Source organism: Phascolarctos cinereus, unplaced genomic scaffold, assembly GCF_003287225.1.
Source record: "Phascolarctos cinereus isolate Bilbo 61053 unplaced genomic scaffold, phaCin_HiC Scaffold_5;HRSCAF=322, whole genome shotgun sequence".
In the NCBI taxonomy this organism is placed as follows: Eukaryota; Metazoa; Chordata; class Mammalia; order Diprotodontia; family Phascolarctidae; genus Phascolarctos; species Phascolarctos cinereus.
In genome coordinates this window covers 116293115-116309864 of record NW_027555958.1, presented here as the reverse complement: position 1 = coordinate 116309864, position 16750 = coordinate 116293115, and the positions used below count along the sequence as shown (strand labels likewise).

Here is a 16750-nt window from a genome sequence, read left to right as displayed (position 1 = left end):
GGTAGGTTTAAAAGAAGATAGGGATTCTTTGAGACAGGTGAGAAGGGAGTGCATTTCAGGCATGTGTGACAGCCTGTGTAAATGCACAGAGATGAGATGGAATGCCATGTATAGGGAATAGCAATTAGTCCAATTTAGCTAGAATATAGTGTGCAAAGGGGACTAATGTACAGGAAAATTGGAAAGGTGGGTTGGAATCTGACTATGAAAAGCTTTAAAAGCTAGAGTAGCAGCTAGGTGGCTCAGTGGATAGAATTCTACAGCCTGGAGTCGGAAGACCTGAGTTCCAGTCCATCCTCAGACACTTATTAACTGTGTGATTTTTAGGCAAGTCACTTAACTTTTGATTGCCTTAATGCACTGGAGAAGGAAATTGCAATTTTAGGGCAGCTGAGTGGTGCAGTGGATAGAGTACTGGGCCTGAAATCAGGAAGACTCATCTTTTTGAGTTCAAATCTGGTCTCAGATACTAGCTGTGTGACCCTGAGCAAATCACTTAACCTTGTTTGCCTCATTTTCCTCATCTGTAAAATGATCTGGAGAAGGAAATGGCAGACCACTCCAGTATCCTTACCAAGAAAACCCTAAATGGGGTCCTGAAGAGTTGGAAATGGCTGAACAACAATGAAAAGTTTGTATTTTATCCCAAGGGCAAGAGGAAGCCACCAAAACTTCTTGAGAAGGGAGGTGGCATTGTCAGAAGTGTGTTTGAGGAATAGCAATTTGGCAGGTGCATGGAAGATTGATTGGAGAGAGAAGAGACTGGCAAGAAAGATCAATTAGAAGTCTATACAACAACCTGGGAAAGAAGTGATGGGAGCCTGAACTAGGGTGATAGCTGATGAAGGGGAAGGACAAGACAGACACAAAAGATGTTTTAGAAATAGAATCAACAAGATTTAGCAACCTTCTTGATATGCAGGTTGAGTAAAAATGACAAAGATGACTCTAAAGTCAGTGACTTTAAGAATTGTCGTACCTCCAACAGAAATGGCAAATTTAGGAAAACGAAAGAAATTGGGGGGAAAGGTAATAAATACTGTTTGGGATATGATGAGTTTGAGCTGCCAGTTGGAAATGTTGATGATTCAGAACTGGAAATCAGGAAAGAGGGTAGGGATGGATATATAGATAAATGCAGATTTGAGAGATTTCTGCACAGAGAGGATATTTGAACCTCTGGGAGTTGATGAGATCACCAGTAGAAAGTGTGTAGAGAGAAAAATAAGAGGACCCAGCACAAAGTGCTACAAAGCTATCTATGCCAAGGAGTATGAAGAGGAGGAACAAGACAGGTAGGAGGAGAACTGGGAAAGAGGAGTGTTGCGAAAAATCAAGAAGAAATCTCTAAGATGGTCAGCAGTATCAAAATGCTACAGAGGCATCACTGGTAGGTAACCTTAGAGAGAGCAGTTTCATTGAGTTCTGAAGCAGGTTTGCAAGGGGTAGAGAGAAATTAGTAGAAAATTAGAGTGGAGAAAATGAGTATGCACAGTTTTGCTGCAAAGGGAAGGAGAGATATAGGCTGATAGCTTAAGTGGATGGTAGGGTCAAGTGAAAGGTTTTAAATGATGAGGAAGATCTGGGCATATTTGTTAGCAGAAGGGAAGTAATCACTGAATAAGGAGAGATTGAAAATTAGAACAAGGAATGGGATGATTGAAGGGAGAAGTTCCTGGGAGTGAAGGGAAGAGGCTGGATCAAAGTTAGCAGTACAAGAGTTGGCATTAGCAAAGAGAAAGGCCAACTCTTCCTCTGAGAATGGATCAAAGGAGGAGAGAGGATGATGTGAAAGTAATATGAAGTGTAGAATTTGCGATGTCCTTTTTTTCTACCATGTTTCCCCCTGCTGTTCATTTTCTCATTAGAGTATACACTCTAATATACAACCCTACTCTCTCTCAGCCCTTTTATCTGTTTTGTGTCCTTTGAATAAGACACAATGTTTTATCCTCATATTCCAGATATGTCACATCTGAACAAGTCTTAGCAATACCTGTCAGGTCAAATTTATTTCCTTGCATTAAGATCTCAGATTCACTTTGTATATAGCCCATACTCTGCAATTGTGTATAAACATCTGAGGCTATGAGTATTATCATTGTGATTCTTCTTGGACATTGCCTTCAGTAAATTACCGGGCCTCTCCAGTGATAATATTCCTTTGTCATACTTATTACTGTCTTTGGTTGCTGGCTTGGGAGATACATGCTGGTCGTTCTCTCTTTCACCTAAACAGCAAGATGGTATAGTGGATAGAGAACTGGACCCAAAGACAGGAAAACCTAAGTTCAAATATAGCCTCAGAACCTTACTAATTGGGCAGATCACTTAATCCTTACCAGTGTCAGATTCCTCTCCTGCAAAATGAGGATAATAATAGTACTTACCTCCTAGAATTGTTGTGAAGATAAAATGAGATAATATTTGTAAAGCATTTTGCAAACCTTAAAGTTCTATGTTAATACTAGCTGTTATTTTCAGCTTACTTCCCTTTTGATCAGATCCACAAAACTTCAGGCCTTTTCTCAAAAAATTTTTTAAGCATTCTTTTTTGGATGCACTTCATCTGTGGCTAAGAATCTGTCCTTGCTGTGTCTTAATCTTTGGTCCAGAAATCCAAATCCTATTGCTGAAGGCCACTGTATTGACCAAGAGAATCATCTCCCACATCCACCTTTGTTTTCTGAAATCCCTCCCTTCAGTTGGCAGCCATGATGAAAATGCCACCTGTGCCCCTCCAGTTGTGGGTTTGTTTTGTCAGATTTGAGAAGTCTCAGGAGACTCTATCTTGTCTGAAGGATAACATCTTCCCCCCCTTCCTTCCCCTTCTCCCCACCTCACGCCACCCCCCCAGAAGGTAATATAATATATCTCTCAATTGTTCATGTCAGTTTACACATACCTTTCTCAGGACCCCTCATGTAACCCAAGGTAAACAGGAGTTCTAAGAAAGTAAGGGGAAGTCAAAATTACCAAGCGTTGTACAGGGAAACTACTTTTTGATTTGGTAAGGCACACTTAATATAGATAGAAATGTAATAATGGTAACAACTTTTCTTCTTCCCTTCTCTTTTAAGGCCACAATGAATGTGGAACACGAAATTAGCCTCTTGGTTGAAGAAATGGAACGTCTGGGTACAACAGGTATAAAGTTATATTTCTTTCTTATTATCCTTCACAGCAGGCTAGGTCTCCAGTTGAGAAAAGGTCACTAGCAGACATCCAGGAACTAGAGGAGACCAAGCTGGTGGTTCTATAGCCAGCTCATCCCTCCATCCTGTGTTTATCCCTCAGAGTGCTCTCTGGGGGCCATGTTATTGCTATGCCCCCTTTCTGATGCCAGTGGTCAAAAGATATTTCATCCTCTCAGGAGAGCAAGACCATGTACCTTCCTCATCCTGGCTTGACTAAAAATCAAGGAAATTCTATTCAGGCTCAAATCTTAGTCAGCTCCAGTGTTTGAATTTCTTTCTTGTCCTAAACCAAGCTGTTGTTTTACATATTTTAAATGATGAGAGACCTAAATTGAAATTATACTAAATTATCTTCATTTTCTCTGAATTCTTGAGTTTTACATAACTGCATATTCATGTACATAGAATCAAAATAAGCTATTTCCCCCCTCACATTCTTGTGTAGTTTATTTTTTTTAAAATCTGCATTTCCTTCAGCTACACACTTATCAGAAGATAATGACAAGTAAAATTGGTAGCATTAGGACTTTTTTCTTTAGTGACAATGAAAGCTACCATTATATGTGAATCAGGTATTCACTTGGCTCAGATTAGCTATACAAGAGACTGGAAAGCATTTTGAAAACACTAACAGTAATATAAATACTTAGCAACTAGGATAATGCAATCCAAAGTTTAAAAAAATGAGATAAACCCACAAATAGCATACATTAGCATCTTGGGAAAGTTGTTTTTGTTTTTGTAGTTTTATCTCTACTTATTGCCATTTTCTTTGCTTAAGAATAAGAATCTTTTGAAATGCCAAAATGCTAAAAACTTATCAGTAGCTAGTTTTTGCCAATTCTGCCTCCACGATTTCTTACACCTATGCACTTCTTTCTCCTCACATAACCATTACTCACATTAGCACTCACATTAACCCTTCAGGCCCTCATCACCTCCTAGCCAAACTTTTGCAATAACCTCCAGTTTATATTCTTTCTTCTCTCCAATCAGTATTCTACCCAACTGCCAAAATAATCTCTCTAAAGCACATATCCCCATGAAACTCCTGCTCAAGAAACTTCAGTGGCTTCCTAAAATAAAATACAAACTTTGTTTGGCATTTAAAGGCCTTTGCAATCTGGCTCCCCCCTATCTTTCCAGGCTTATTGCACATTACTTTCCTTTGCACACTCTATATTCCAGTCTTCCAGGCCTACATGCTGTTCCTGAGAGCTTGGCCCTCCGTCTCCTGCCTCTATGCTTTGGCATAGGCTGGCTTCCATGTCTGGATTGCAATTCTTCCTTCTTTTTGCCTCTTAGATTCCTAGCTTCCTTCAAGGTTTAGTTCCTGTGCCATCTTGTCCTGGAAACCTTTCCCAATCCCCTTAGTTGTTAGTGCTAGCTCCTTCTGTTTCAAATTATCATGTTGTGCCATGTATTTTCATGTTGGTGCCATTACCTCCACAGCTACACCTCTCCCACTAACTAGCTAGGTAACGCTCTACAAGCCACTTAACTTTTCAGCCTGTTTCTTCACCTGTAAAATAGTACCTACTTCATAGGGTTATTGTGAGGATCTAATGAGATAACATATGTTATGTATGTAAGCAATGTAGACTCCTTGAAGTCAAGAGCTTTTTTTGGCTTATCTTCATGCCTTATCCATATTAAGCGTTTAACAAGTGTTTGTTGCAGTGGATTGGAATTGAATGTATTTGTTTGGATTGGATTAGAAATTCATTGTCCCTTATTATGTCTTCTCTGATCACTATGCTCCTTGATTTACTTTACCCTTAATTCACAGATCAATCCTTCTCTCACCCTCATGGAGATAACCCATTTAAAAAAGACATATTTTATGATCTGTCATTCAACAAATCAACGAGTAAACATGGATTACCTACAGTGAGCTCAGAAGTATGCTAGGTGCTATGCAGAACACACTCAGTCTAATTGAGGAGACAAGACTAACAACATGAAACAATCAGGAGAAAAATCAAGTGAGAAACTATATGCAACAGGAATTCTGAGAAGGGGGAATATTAATGGAAATTAGAGAATTCAGGGAAAGCTTTATGAAGCAGATGGGACTTCAGCTGGGTCTTGAATTATAGGTAAGGCTTGGAGACAGGAGGTACTGTTACGTGAGCTGAATAGCATGAATCAATATTTCAGAATGAGTCAAGTATGGAGAAAGGCGAGGGAAGAAGGAGACAATTAAAAGATGGTAAAGAATTTTTTTGTCCTCAGACTGAGAGTTTTATTTTAACAATAATCAACCAATCTATTTGGTATTTTAGATTCTTATTTTCAGTCTCTCACTTTTGGCCCACTCCCACATCCCCACTTTTTCCCAGGCTCTGTCAGAAGGTGTTACCCTCCCAGTAAAAGAGAAACAAGTATAACCTTTTTTGGGTAGTACTGTTTTTGTTTGTTTGGTTGGTTGGTTGTTTTTTTTGTTTTGTTTTTTGACTCAGAGGTTGGAGACAGCATGGTACAGAAGTGGAAAGATCATAGGGAAAAGAAGTCTGGAGATTGGGGTTTTCATCTTGTCTTTGGTGATAACTCTTTGGGTGATTTGGACAATTTATGCATCAGTTTTCATATCTGTAAAATAAGAGGGTTGGACTAGGCTATCCTTAAGATTCCTTCCAGCTCTAGATACTATGATCCATGATAGATATGGCTTCTCACCATAAAGGTGATGTTTCTTGGCTTCATTCAATTGTGTTGAAAATCTGACTTCTTTATGTCTATATCATAATATACTGCATTTATTCTGCCTGGGCATGCATACTTATTTATTTTTGTTATCACCTGGCCTGAAGTAATGGGTTAGTGTGAGTGCTAATGTGAGTAGAGAGAAGTGGAAAGGTTTAAGAAATTGTGGAGGCAGAATAGTTTAAAATAGCCATCAAAATATTTGAAGCATGAAATATCTTTCGACTACTGAAAAGCTACTGACCTGTTATTAGTTACTACTTAAATTAGATGATTTCTTAAAATCCATGCTGTGCTCTACAAAGGTAGGTCATCTGAAGATGATGATGGCAGGAGAGCTGACATAGCTGGAGACCGTCTGGGGCTTGAGGAGAGGGAACAAACATAAAGGCAAAAGGCAAGCCAGTCCTTCTGACAAATGATGGGCCAAGTTTAACAGGATTGCCTGCTATTGCTAACAATATAGCTAGAATTTATATAGTGCTCCATTGTTTAGAGAGCATCATACATATGTTATCTCATTAGATCCTCACAATAACCCTATGAAGTAGGTACTATTTTACAGGTGAAGAAACAGGCTGAAAAGTTAAGAGGCTTGTTGAGCGTTACATAGCTAGCTAGTGTCTAAAGCAGGATTTGAACTCAGACCATCATTCCAGGAAGCCAACACAGAGCATTGCAGGGTGCATTGCGGAAGAGAAGGCAGTAGTTCATGGGGGTTAGAACACAGGGTAATTTGAATAGATGCACATTCCAATAAAGATGATATCTGAACTATGTCAAAGGATCTTAACTCAAATCTTGAAGATAAAAATCTATTTTACAGGCAAAACTTTACCTTAGATATTTTAATTTCACCAGACATTATCATTTCATAACTGACCTTACATTTTAAGAAAAGGAGATATAAGTGTGTCTCACTGGTTTTTGACACATTCAGCATCAGCCTGGCATTTGACAGCATCTGTCAAGTGTCGTCTTCATGACAGACTCTTTACTAATATTCGTTAGAAGATCATTGGCATTTCTTTGCCACACAGAAGAGTAATTGAGAATTTGTTTTGTTTTGTTTTGTTTTTTTGAAGAAATGAGATTCTGGACCTCAGAACTAACTTGAATAGATAGTCAGTTTTGGACTATTGCAACAGCATCCTGGTTGGCCTCTCTGCCTCAAGTCTCTCCCCACTCCAGTCCCTCCTCCACTTAGCTATCAAAACAATGATCTTAAAAAGCAGGTGACCATGTCACTGTCTTATTTAATAAACTCCAGTGGCTTCCCATTGACTCCAGGATAAAATGCAAAGTCCTCTGACTTTTAAAGCCCTTCTTCCTGGCCCTTTCCTCTCTTTCCAGCCTCCTTATACTTTGCTTCCTTCCACATACTCCATGATCCGGTGACTTTGACATTGCTGTTTGCCATACAGGATATTCCGGCTCCTCATTTTGAGCCTTTTATCTGGCTGTCATCTTATGCCTGGAATTTTCTCCTTTCTCACCTCTCTCTCCTACCTTCCCTCAAGTTTCAGCTAAAATCACACCTTCTGAAAGAAACTTTTCCCAGATCACTTTAATATTAGTGTCTTCCCTCTGAGATTATCTCCAATGTGTTTTGTCTATGCCTTATTTGTATGTATTTTTTTTTTTGCATACTACCTTCCCTATTAGATTGTGAGCCCTTGAGAACGGTAACTCCTTTTGTCTTTCTTTGTAACCCTGGTACTTAGCATGATATCTGGCACATAGCAGTCACTTAATAAATGCTTGTTGACTTTGTGGGCTTGACTTTTGAATAATGTGTCAAATTGTGCCTAAATGTTTTGTTCCATTGTTGAGGTGGTATGAAAAGGAATGATATGATTATAGATAATAACTTTTTACTTTATTACTTCAGTGTGAGTGTTACTTCTGCCAAATTGAAACCCTGTTTTTTATTGGTTGGTTTAATGTACCACTGTGGTCCATTATCATTGGTGGCCAGCTCCTTTGGGTATATGATTTACTCTGAATTAATGAAGCTGATCCTTGGATGGAGGGGGGGCACTTGACTTCATGCCTTTCCAGCTCAAGAAGACCTGCTGGTGTTCCATAGTCATGAACTTTAAGGACCCTGAGTCATTGCCACACAGGTGGAAGCATTGCAGGAAGACTTTTATGAAAGAAAAAGAAAAATAACATAGTAAAGTAACAATCATTTATTAAGTGCCTGCTGTATATGAAGCATTGTGTTTCTTAGATACCTTCTTGGAAGACATTCTGTAGTGATTATGCTGATTGGTATATGGCAAGTATAAAGTTTTTGTTTGTTTGTTTTGGGGGCAGGGAATTAGGGGAGAGCGTATATATTCATTCTCCTTGCAGCTCATTTGGAAATTCATTAAACTTAGGAGATTGCATTAACTTTTACATTATTATATGGACTAGCTTATAGAATATGCTTATTAAAGATCATATCAACCCATCATGGATGGAGTCAAGGAACTCACTGCTAACTTTCTGTCATACTGATTAGGCGCTGATGGAAAGCTAAGTGTAAAGTTTGGGGTGCTTTTCCAAGATGACAGATGTGCCAACCTCTTTGAAGCCCTGGTGGGGACCCTCAAGGCAGCCAAGCGTCGGAAGATTGTAACTTATGAAGGAGAACTGCTCTTACAAGGTGTCCATGATGATGTTGAGATTGTATTGCTTCAAAATTGATGTAATTTGTTTATCACTTCGGCATTGTTATTTTTGTTTCTGGTAAACTACGGATAGGATTCTGAATTGAAAGAAAAACATCAAAGTGTTTAATGTATTTTTCTATAACTTTGTAATCAAAATACTTGTATTTTGGAAGACATTCCTTTTTGTACTTCTAAGAACATGTGAGTGTATTGCATTATAATATTAAGAAAAACCCAATAACTATTATTTTTCTCAGGAATACATTTTGAAAACATAGGAAATGAAATTTGTGTGTGTGTTTGTGTGTGGTGTTTTGGGGGTTTTTTTTGGTGGGAGGGGGTGTTTTGTTTTAGAAACCCATTCTTAAAATGAATCTAATGATTGTTGGCATCATGTGAAAACAACAAATAATGGTGATTTACCCAATTTGATGACCAAAATCTATAATTAATATGTAATAAAGCCATTTCCATCATTTTAGAGTTGCCTTGTTTATATTTAAATATATTTGTGCATTTCATAATGTAATTTACTCTATGAAACTAAGGTCAAAGAAAAAAATACTCTTAAACCATAGGTTTTTCATTTTTAATGGTTTAATGTCAATTGGCCAGATAATACCTGGAATATTTTATTCACTTTTGGGTGCCGAATTTCAGAAAGGGAACAGGGAGTAGACAGAAAAGGACAGCCAAGAATGGTGAAAGACTTTGGGGTCATGCCATACAAGAATCAATTAGAGGAGCTAAGAGTGTTCACTTTGGAGAGAAGACTGAGGGGAAACTTGATAAATGTTTTCAAGTGTTTGAATGGCTGATCAAATAGAAGAAAGCTTAGACTTACTCTGCTTGGTCTTGGGAGTAATAGAAGATGGAAAGATGGAATAGAAGATGGAAGATGGAAAGAGACAAGCAAGCTTGATGTAAAAAAAGAAATGCCTAACAGGTTGTTTTTGTTTGTTTTGTTTTTGAGGTAGCTAGGTAGCACAGGATAGAGGACTGGTTCAGGGGTCAGAAAGACCCAAGTTCAAATTCAGCTTCAGACTCTTACTAGATATGTAAATCTGGGCAAATTACTTAACCACTGACTGCCTCAGTTTCCTCTTCTGTAAAATGAGAATAATAATAGCATCTAAGTTCTAGGATTATTGTGAGGATAAAATGAGAATATTTATAAAGCACTTTGCAAATCTTAAAGCATTATATATGTGCTAGCTACTATTGTTATTATTAGTAGTAGAAGAATTACAATAATTATCAAAGCTATCAAAAAATGAAGTGTCCTGCCATAGAAGAAAATTAGTTCTCCTTCACTTGAGGTATTTACTTGTCCAGTATGGATTGACCTTAATGATGAGTGAGGTTCCTTCCGACTAAGATTTCTGTTGACCAGTTGATGATTCCGTCAAGTACTTTTTGACTTACTGTTTGTTCACAAAAGTATAAAACAAGGTCCCTGTCCTTATGGATCTTGGAAGTTTATTGGAGAGAAAAGAATAACCAAGCTATTAGAAAATACAAAATATTTGTATGAGAGCCAGTATGTTGCAATGGAAAAAAATATCAGACTGAGTCAGAAAACCTGGATTTGAGTCATCATGGTACAGATTCATTCACACATATTCTCAGGTTTAGTTACTCCCAGGTTCTAAGTCTTCTTGTGGCCCTCCCTCCTTCTTGCCCACTGCTTCTGACAGATATTCCCTTTTTTTATATCTGCTATGGTTTGCTGTCCCAGCTCCCAAAATAGTGATAATGTTCCATGGAAAGAAGCATGAGAAGGGACAGCTGCACACTCTCAACCCCAGGACCTTTCCATACTCCCACAAATTCAGGCCCAAGCCCCTTAATTTAGGGGTACCCAAACTGCTGGCTTTCATACTGGCCACACTCTGACTTTATTCATCAATCTATACTCTTCCTCGAATACTCACTTTCCAATTATATCCATACATTTACATTAAGCGTTTATTAAGAACCTTATAAATATCATCTCATTGCTATTGTTATCCCCATTTTACAGTTGAGAGAGCTGAGGCAAAGAGAGGTTAAGTGATTTGCTATGGATCACACAGCTAGTAAGTGTCTGAGGTTGAATTTGAACTTAGGACTTCCTGACTCGAGGCCCAGCATTTTATCCACTATACCACCTAGCTCCCTCAACCAACTAAACATTACTTTTAACTAGCCATTTTCTTTCCCTAACTCACATCATGAATTAGTCAAAGCCCAACACTAGTATCAACAACAACTTTATCAACACTGTTCTCTGTCTACTTCACGTACTGCACTAACACCCAGTGGCTGATTTCTAACTACACATGCCCATTACCAGCATGGGGGTGGGATGAAGGGAAGGGATGTCCTGATGTTCTCTTATGTGAGATCATAATGAGGGTGGAGGTAGGGATAGTAACCCACAACTACAGGAAACTGTAAGTCCTCTTTGCTTCAACTTCTAGCTGCCAGGGCCAGCGAGGTGACACAGTGTTGGGCTTGAAGTCAGGAAGACGCATCTTTCTGAATTCAATTCTGGCTTTAGACACTCATTAGCTATGTGACCCTGGACAAGTCACTTAACCCAGTTTACCTCAGTTTCCTCAGCTATAAAATGAGCTGGAGAAGGAAGTGGTAAACCACTCTAGTATCTTTGCCAAGAAAACCTCAAATGGGGTCATACAGTTGGATACAACTGAAACGACAGAACAACAAATAGCTGCCACCTCTTTAAAGTCAAGCATGTAGCCACATATGAGAAATTCATAACTTCTATGAGCCTTACATTCCACAACTGTAAAATGGGGATAATAATACTTGCAACCTTACAGGAGTTGATTCCAGAAAAATGATTTATAAAATCATAAGGTACCATAAATGTGAATAATTATATTTCTTAAATGTTATCTTGAAAATATTATTGAAACAAACCCAGGAACTATATGAACACAGTTACAAAACATTTTTCACACAAATAACTCAAAAACATCAGTTGCTCATGGGTAGGCCAAGCTAATATAATAAAAATGACAATTCTACCTAAATTAATTTACTTATTCAGTGCCATACCAATCAAATTACCAAAAAATTATTTTATAGAGTTAGAAAAAATAATAACAAGATTCATTTGGAATAACAAAAAGTCCAGAATATCAAGGGAACAAATGAAAACAAATGCAGGGGAAGGTGGCCTAGCTGTTCCAGATCTTAAATTGTATTATAAAGCAGCAATCATCAAAACTGCTTGGTACTGGCTAAGCATTAAATAGAGTGGTAGATCAGTGGAATAGGTTAAGTATGCAAGACACAGTAATCAATGACTATAGTAGTCTTATTATTTGATAAACACAAAGACCCCAGCTTCTGGGATAAGAACTCACTCTTTGACAAAAACTGCCAGGAAAATTGGAAAAGAGCATGGCAGAAACTAGGCATAGACCAAAATCTCACACTGTATACCAAAATAAAGTCAAAATGGGTTCATGATTTAGATATAAAGGCTGATACTGTAAGCAAACGGGGAGAGCAAGGAATAGTTTACCTATCAGATTTATGGAGAACAGAAGAATTCATGCCCAAACAGGAGATAGAGAACATTATTAAATGCAAAATGGATAACTTTGATTAAATTGAAAAGTTTTTGCACAAAGCCAATGCAACCAAGATTATCAGGAAAGTACAAAATTGAGAAAAAACTTTTACAATCAGTGTCTCTGATAAGGGTCTCATTTCTAAAATATATAGATAATTAAGTCAAATTTATAAGAATACAAGTCATTCCCCAATTGATAAATGGTCAAAAGATATGAACACAGTTCTCAGATGAAGAAGTTAAAGCCATCTATAGCCATGCTCTAAATCATTATTGATTAGAGAAATGCAAATGAAAACAACTCTGAGGTACCACATCACACCTATCAGATTGGCCAACATGACAAAACAGGAAAATGATAAAATATTGGAGAAGATGTGTGAAAATTGGAACACTAATGCATTGTTGATGGAGTTGTGAAACAATCCAACCATTTTGGAGAGCAATTTGGAACTATGCCCAAAGGGCTATAAAAATGTACATACCCTTTGACCCAGCAATAGCACTTCTAGGGCTATATCCCAAAGAGATCATACAAATGGGGAAAGGACCCACATGTACAAAAAAATTTATAGCAGCTCTTTTTGTGGTGGCAAAGAATTGGAAATTGAGAGGATGCCCATCAATTGGGGAATGGCTGGACAAGTTGTAGTATATGAATGTAATGGAATACTATTGATGAACAGGCAGACTTCAGAAATGAAATGATGAACAGGCAGACTTCAGAAAAACCTGGCAAGACTTGTATGGACTGATGCTGAGTGAGGTGAGCAGCACCAGGAGATTGTTGTACACAGTAAAGCCATGCTGTGTGATGACTAATATTGATAGTCTTAACCCTTCTCAGCAATACAAGGATCTAAGATATCTCCAAAGGCCTCATGATGGAAACTGCTATCCACAGCCAAAGAAAGAACTATGGAGTTTGAATGCAGATTGAAGCATACTACTTGCTATTTTTTTTTCTTCTGTTGTGTTTTGTTTCCTCTTTTTTTTTGTTTTGGTTCCTCCTGTTGGTTCTAATTCTTACTTACAACATCACTAATGTGAAAATATGTTTAATAAGAATGTATATGTATAGCCTATATCAGATTGCAAGCTGTCTTGGGGAGGGAGGGAGAGAAAAATTTAAAACTCGAAAGCTTATGGAAGTGATTGTTGATAAATCAAAATAAATTGAAAAAAGAAAAAAATTATTGAACATCAGTACAATCACATAAACCTGTTTTATGATCACTTACAGTCAATCAATTTCCATTCATAAAATGCAAATGTTTTTCCTTTTTCCCATGTCCATTACTACCTACTTTGCTCCTCCTTTCTCCAGAAGTGTTTCCTTATAACAATTATATATGTATGGATGTGTATACACACCTATGTATGTATCCATACATACACATGCATTGTCAGACAAAACAAATCAGACTAGTCATGTCTAAGAATGCATATAGGTTTTTGTACCTCTAATCCATCACCTGTCTGCCATGGGGTGCAAGTCATTTTTTATCCTCAGTCTTTTGAAGTCATGATTGGTTGTTGCTTTGGTCAGCATTCTGAGATCTATCAATTATTTTCCAATGCATTGTTATGGTCATTGAGTAAATTCTCCTGGTTCTTACTATTTCACTATGCATCGGTTTAATACAAGCTTCTCCAAATTTCTCTGAATCTGTCATATTTCTTTCCTCACTTCTGATAGTGCAGTAACATTTCATTACATTCATACATCATTGTTTGTTCACCTTTTCCCCAAACGAGGAATACCTATCTTGCTTCCAGTTCTTTGCTATGATAAACAATCAAAGGGTAAGTAGAGTTTAGTGACCTTTTTGAGTATAGTTCCAAATTGTTTTCTGGAGTGGTTGAACCAGTTCACAGTTGCACTAACAGCGCTATTTTCCTGTATTATCATTTCTGCCAATCCTTTGGATGTGAGGCGGAACCTGAGATGATTTTAACTTCTATTTGTCTTAACATTTTGTTTGTGGTTGTTAATATCATTCATATCTTTATTTGAGAATTACCTGTTAATACCTTTTATGTGGTTTCATCTAGTGAGCCAGTCAACAAGCATTTATTCAGCATCTACTATGTTCCAGGCACTGGAAGCGCTAGATATACAAAGAAAGGCAAAAACAGCCCTTGAGGAATTCGTGTTCTAATGAGACAAACAAAAATAACTAGTATGTGCAAAATAGAGTAGGTTGAAAGTAATCTCAGAGGTGAAGTCACTAGCACCTAGGGGGACCAAGAAAGGCTTCCTTCAGAAGGTCTAACTGAAAGCTGAAGGAAGCCAGACTCAAAATGAGGAGGGAGAGCTTTCCAGGAATTGGGGATGATGAATCAAAGGCATTGAGATGAGAAATGTGGGAAGTGAGGTTGAGATAGAAATAGAGTCAAGAATTGATTCATGGAAAAGTAGAATAGGACTTAAACTAATAATAATAACAAGTTGCATTTATATAGTAGTTTAAGGTTTGCACAGCACTTTTATAAATATTTTGTTTTATCCTCACAACTCTGTGAACAAGGTGCTATTATTATCCCCATTTTACAAATAAGGAATCTGAAGCAGACAGATCAAGTGACTTGCTCCAAGTCACACAGTAAGGTCTGAGGCTGGATTTGAACTGAAGTTTTCCTGACTCAAGGTCCAGTATTCCATCAGGGAGTATTAGAGAAGAGGGTCTCAAGTGGCAATTTAGGGGTAGAGTTAGTGATCATGGAACACTTTTATGACAGCAAGAGTACTAGCATGGATAGATAGCACTAGATTAGGGAGGACTTTGAAAATCAGACACAAGAGTTTGGACTTATGTTAGGGAGTAGGATATCATTTCGTGTTCAAGAATGGAAGAGTATCATAAGTAGGTAAAAGCAGATAGCAGGCTTTCACTTTGTGTTAGGCACAGCAAAAAGGCAACTCTCAAAGTGCCTGTGTTCTAATGGAGGAAGACAAAACATTAAGAGAGCTTGAAAAGTTGGGGTGGGTGGGAGAAGAAGATATCTTCACAGGATCCCGATAGTAAAATTTGTTGGGTCAGAAGCACATTGTTGAGGGGAATGAAAGATGAACAGCCACAGAATAAACTCACCAATGGGATAAGGAGGCTGGAGCAGAAGAATGCTCTAGTGTGAAAAGTTCTAGGGTGGGAACATAGTGGAGGCATTGTGATGAAGCCTGGAGAGTCAGAAGCATAACCAGAAGGGAAATGAAGATTGTGGTGAAATGAGTGCTTTAGGAAGACTAATCTGGCAGTGGTATGGTTGTTAGGTTGGTGTGAGAAAAAATTCAAGGCAAGGAAGTGACTTACTGTGACAGTTATACAGGCATGAAATGAGGAAGGCCTCGGTTAAGTTGGTGCCAGTAAAACAGAAAGAGATGAAATAGAAGACATGTGTTGAAGGAATAATTGGCAAGGCAATGAATGACTGATGCATGTGCAGAAAGAAGAACGGTAGTAAATAAACCATAAGTTCAAGGTCGAGCCATGGGGATTGGGGGCAGTTATTCCATTGGGAGACTAGAGAATGAAGAGTTGAAGGAGGAACTGGGTCAACAGAGAAGATGGTGAGGATTTTTTGTGATCATCATTTTATCTCTCAGTTTCAATAAATTAATATCTTCATTAACGCAGTATGTAAGAGCCTAACCTGACAAAGTCAGGCACCCAATTTTACAAGAGTGAAAAACATTCAGTGAAAAGCAAATGTATCTGTTAAACTTTTTCAGAGGAAGCTGACAAAAGATTTAGGTCAGAGAGCTTTCCTAAGAAAAAAATCAGTAATAGGTTGGAAATTAATAAACACTTACTTGGTAGAAATGGATAAAATTATCCAAGCTTGATGAATTTATAATCCAATAAATGTCTACTAAGGTAGAGTGTGGCAGCTAGGTGGCGCAGTGGATAGTTGTTTGTCCTTCCTTCTCGAGGAGGACCATGACATCATGGAGGTAATGCCGTGACAGGCAAATGAATTGGATTTAAGTGAGGGAGGGCTGGGCAAAGTCACCAGCCTCACTTCATTCTGGTGCAGTGGATAAACCTGTAGTTAGGAAGACTCCTCTTCCCAAGTTCAAATTTGGCCTCACTTACCAGCTGTGTGACCCTGGGGCAAGTCACTTAACCTATTTGTCTCAGTTCTTCCTTTGTAAAATGAACTGGAGAAGGAAATGGCAAATCACTCTAGTATCTTTGCCAAGAAAACCCCAAGTGGGGTCATAAAGAATTAATTGGATACAACTGAAACTACTGAACAACAACAAATGTAGAATGTGTCCATACAAGACAATTTTGATGGTGGGAGTTTTTGTTGTTGTTCACATCTGTGATTTCATCAGGGTTTGGATATCCCAGTGTGGAAACTCCCACCAACAACGTAGACCTACAACTCTTTTTTTTATTTTGCAGTCTTAGAGTTTCTTGGGCATAATGAGAAAATAAGTGATTTTCCTTTGGTCACCTATCTGTTATATATCAGAAGCAATATTTGAATTCATGTTTTATTGACTTGAAGTCCAATCCTGTATTCACTATGCCGTGTTACTCTTGGGTGCATAGTGAAAAATTTGTCAGATCTGACATTTGTTCCTTGGG

At 38.0% G+C, this 16750-nt stretch overlaps 1 protein-coding gene across 1 annotated transcript in view; it reads left to right on the top strand.

The window, feature by feature from the left end:
• The window catches only part of ABRACL (ABRA C-terminal like), a 30895-nt gene extending 21851 nt beyond the window's left edge, over positions 1 to 9044 (top strand). The window contains exons 2-3 of the mRNA XM_020973746.2: positions 3081 to 3147; positions 8413 to 9044. Of these exons, the coding sequence (XP_020829405.1) occupies positions 3087 to 3147; positions 8413 to 8597 (246 nt within the window). The 5' untranslated portion in view covers positions 3081 to 3086 and the 3' untranslated portion in view covers positions 8598 to 9044. The remainder of the gene's footprint in view (positions 1 to 3080; positions 3148 to 8412) is intronic.
• Positions 9045 to 16750: the final 7706 nt, after the last annotated feature.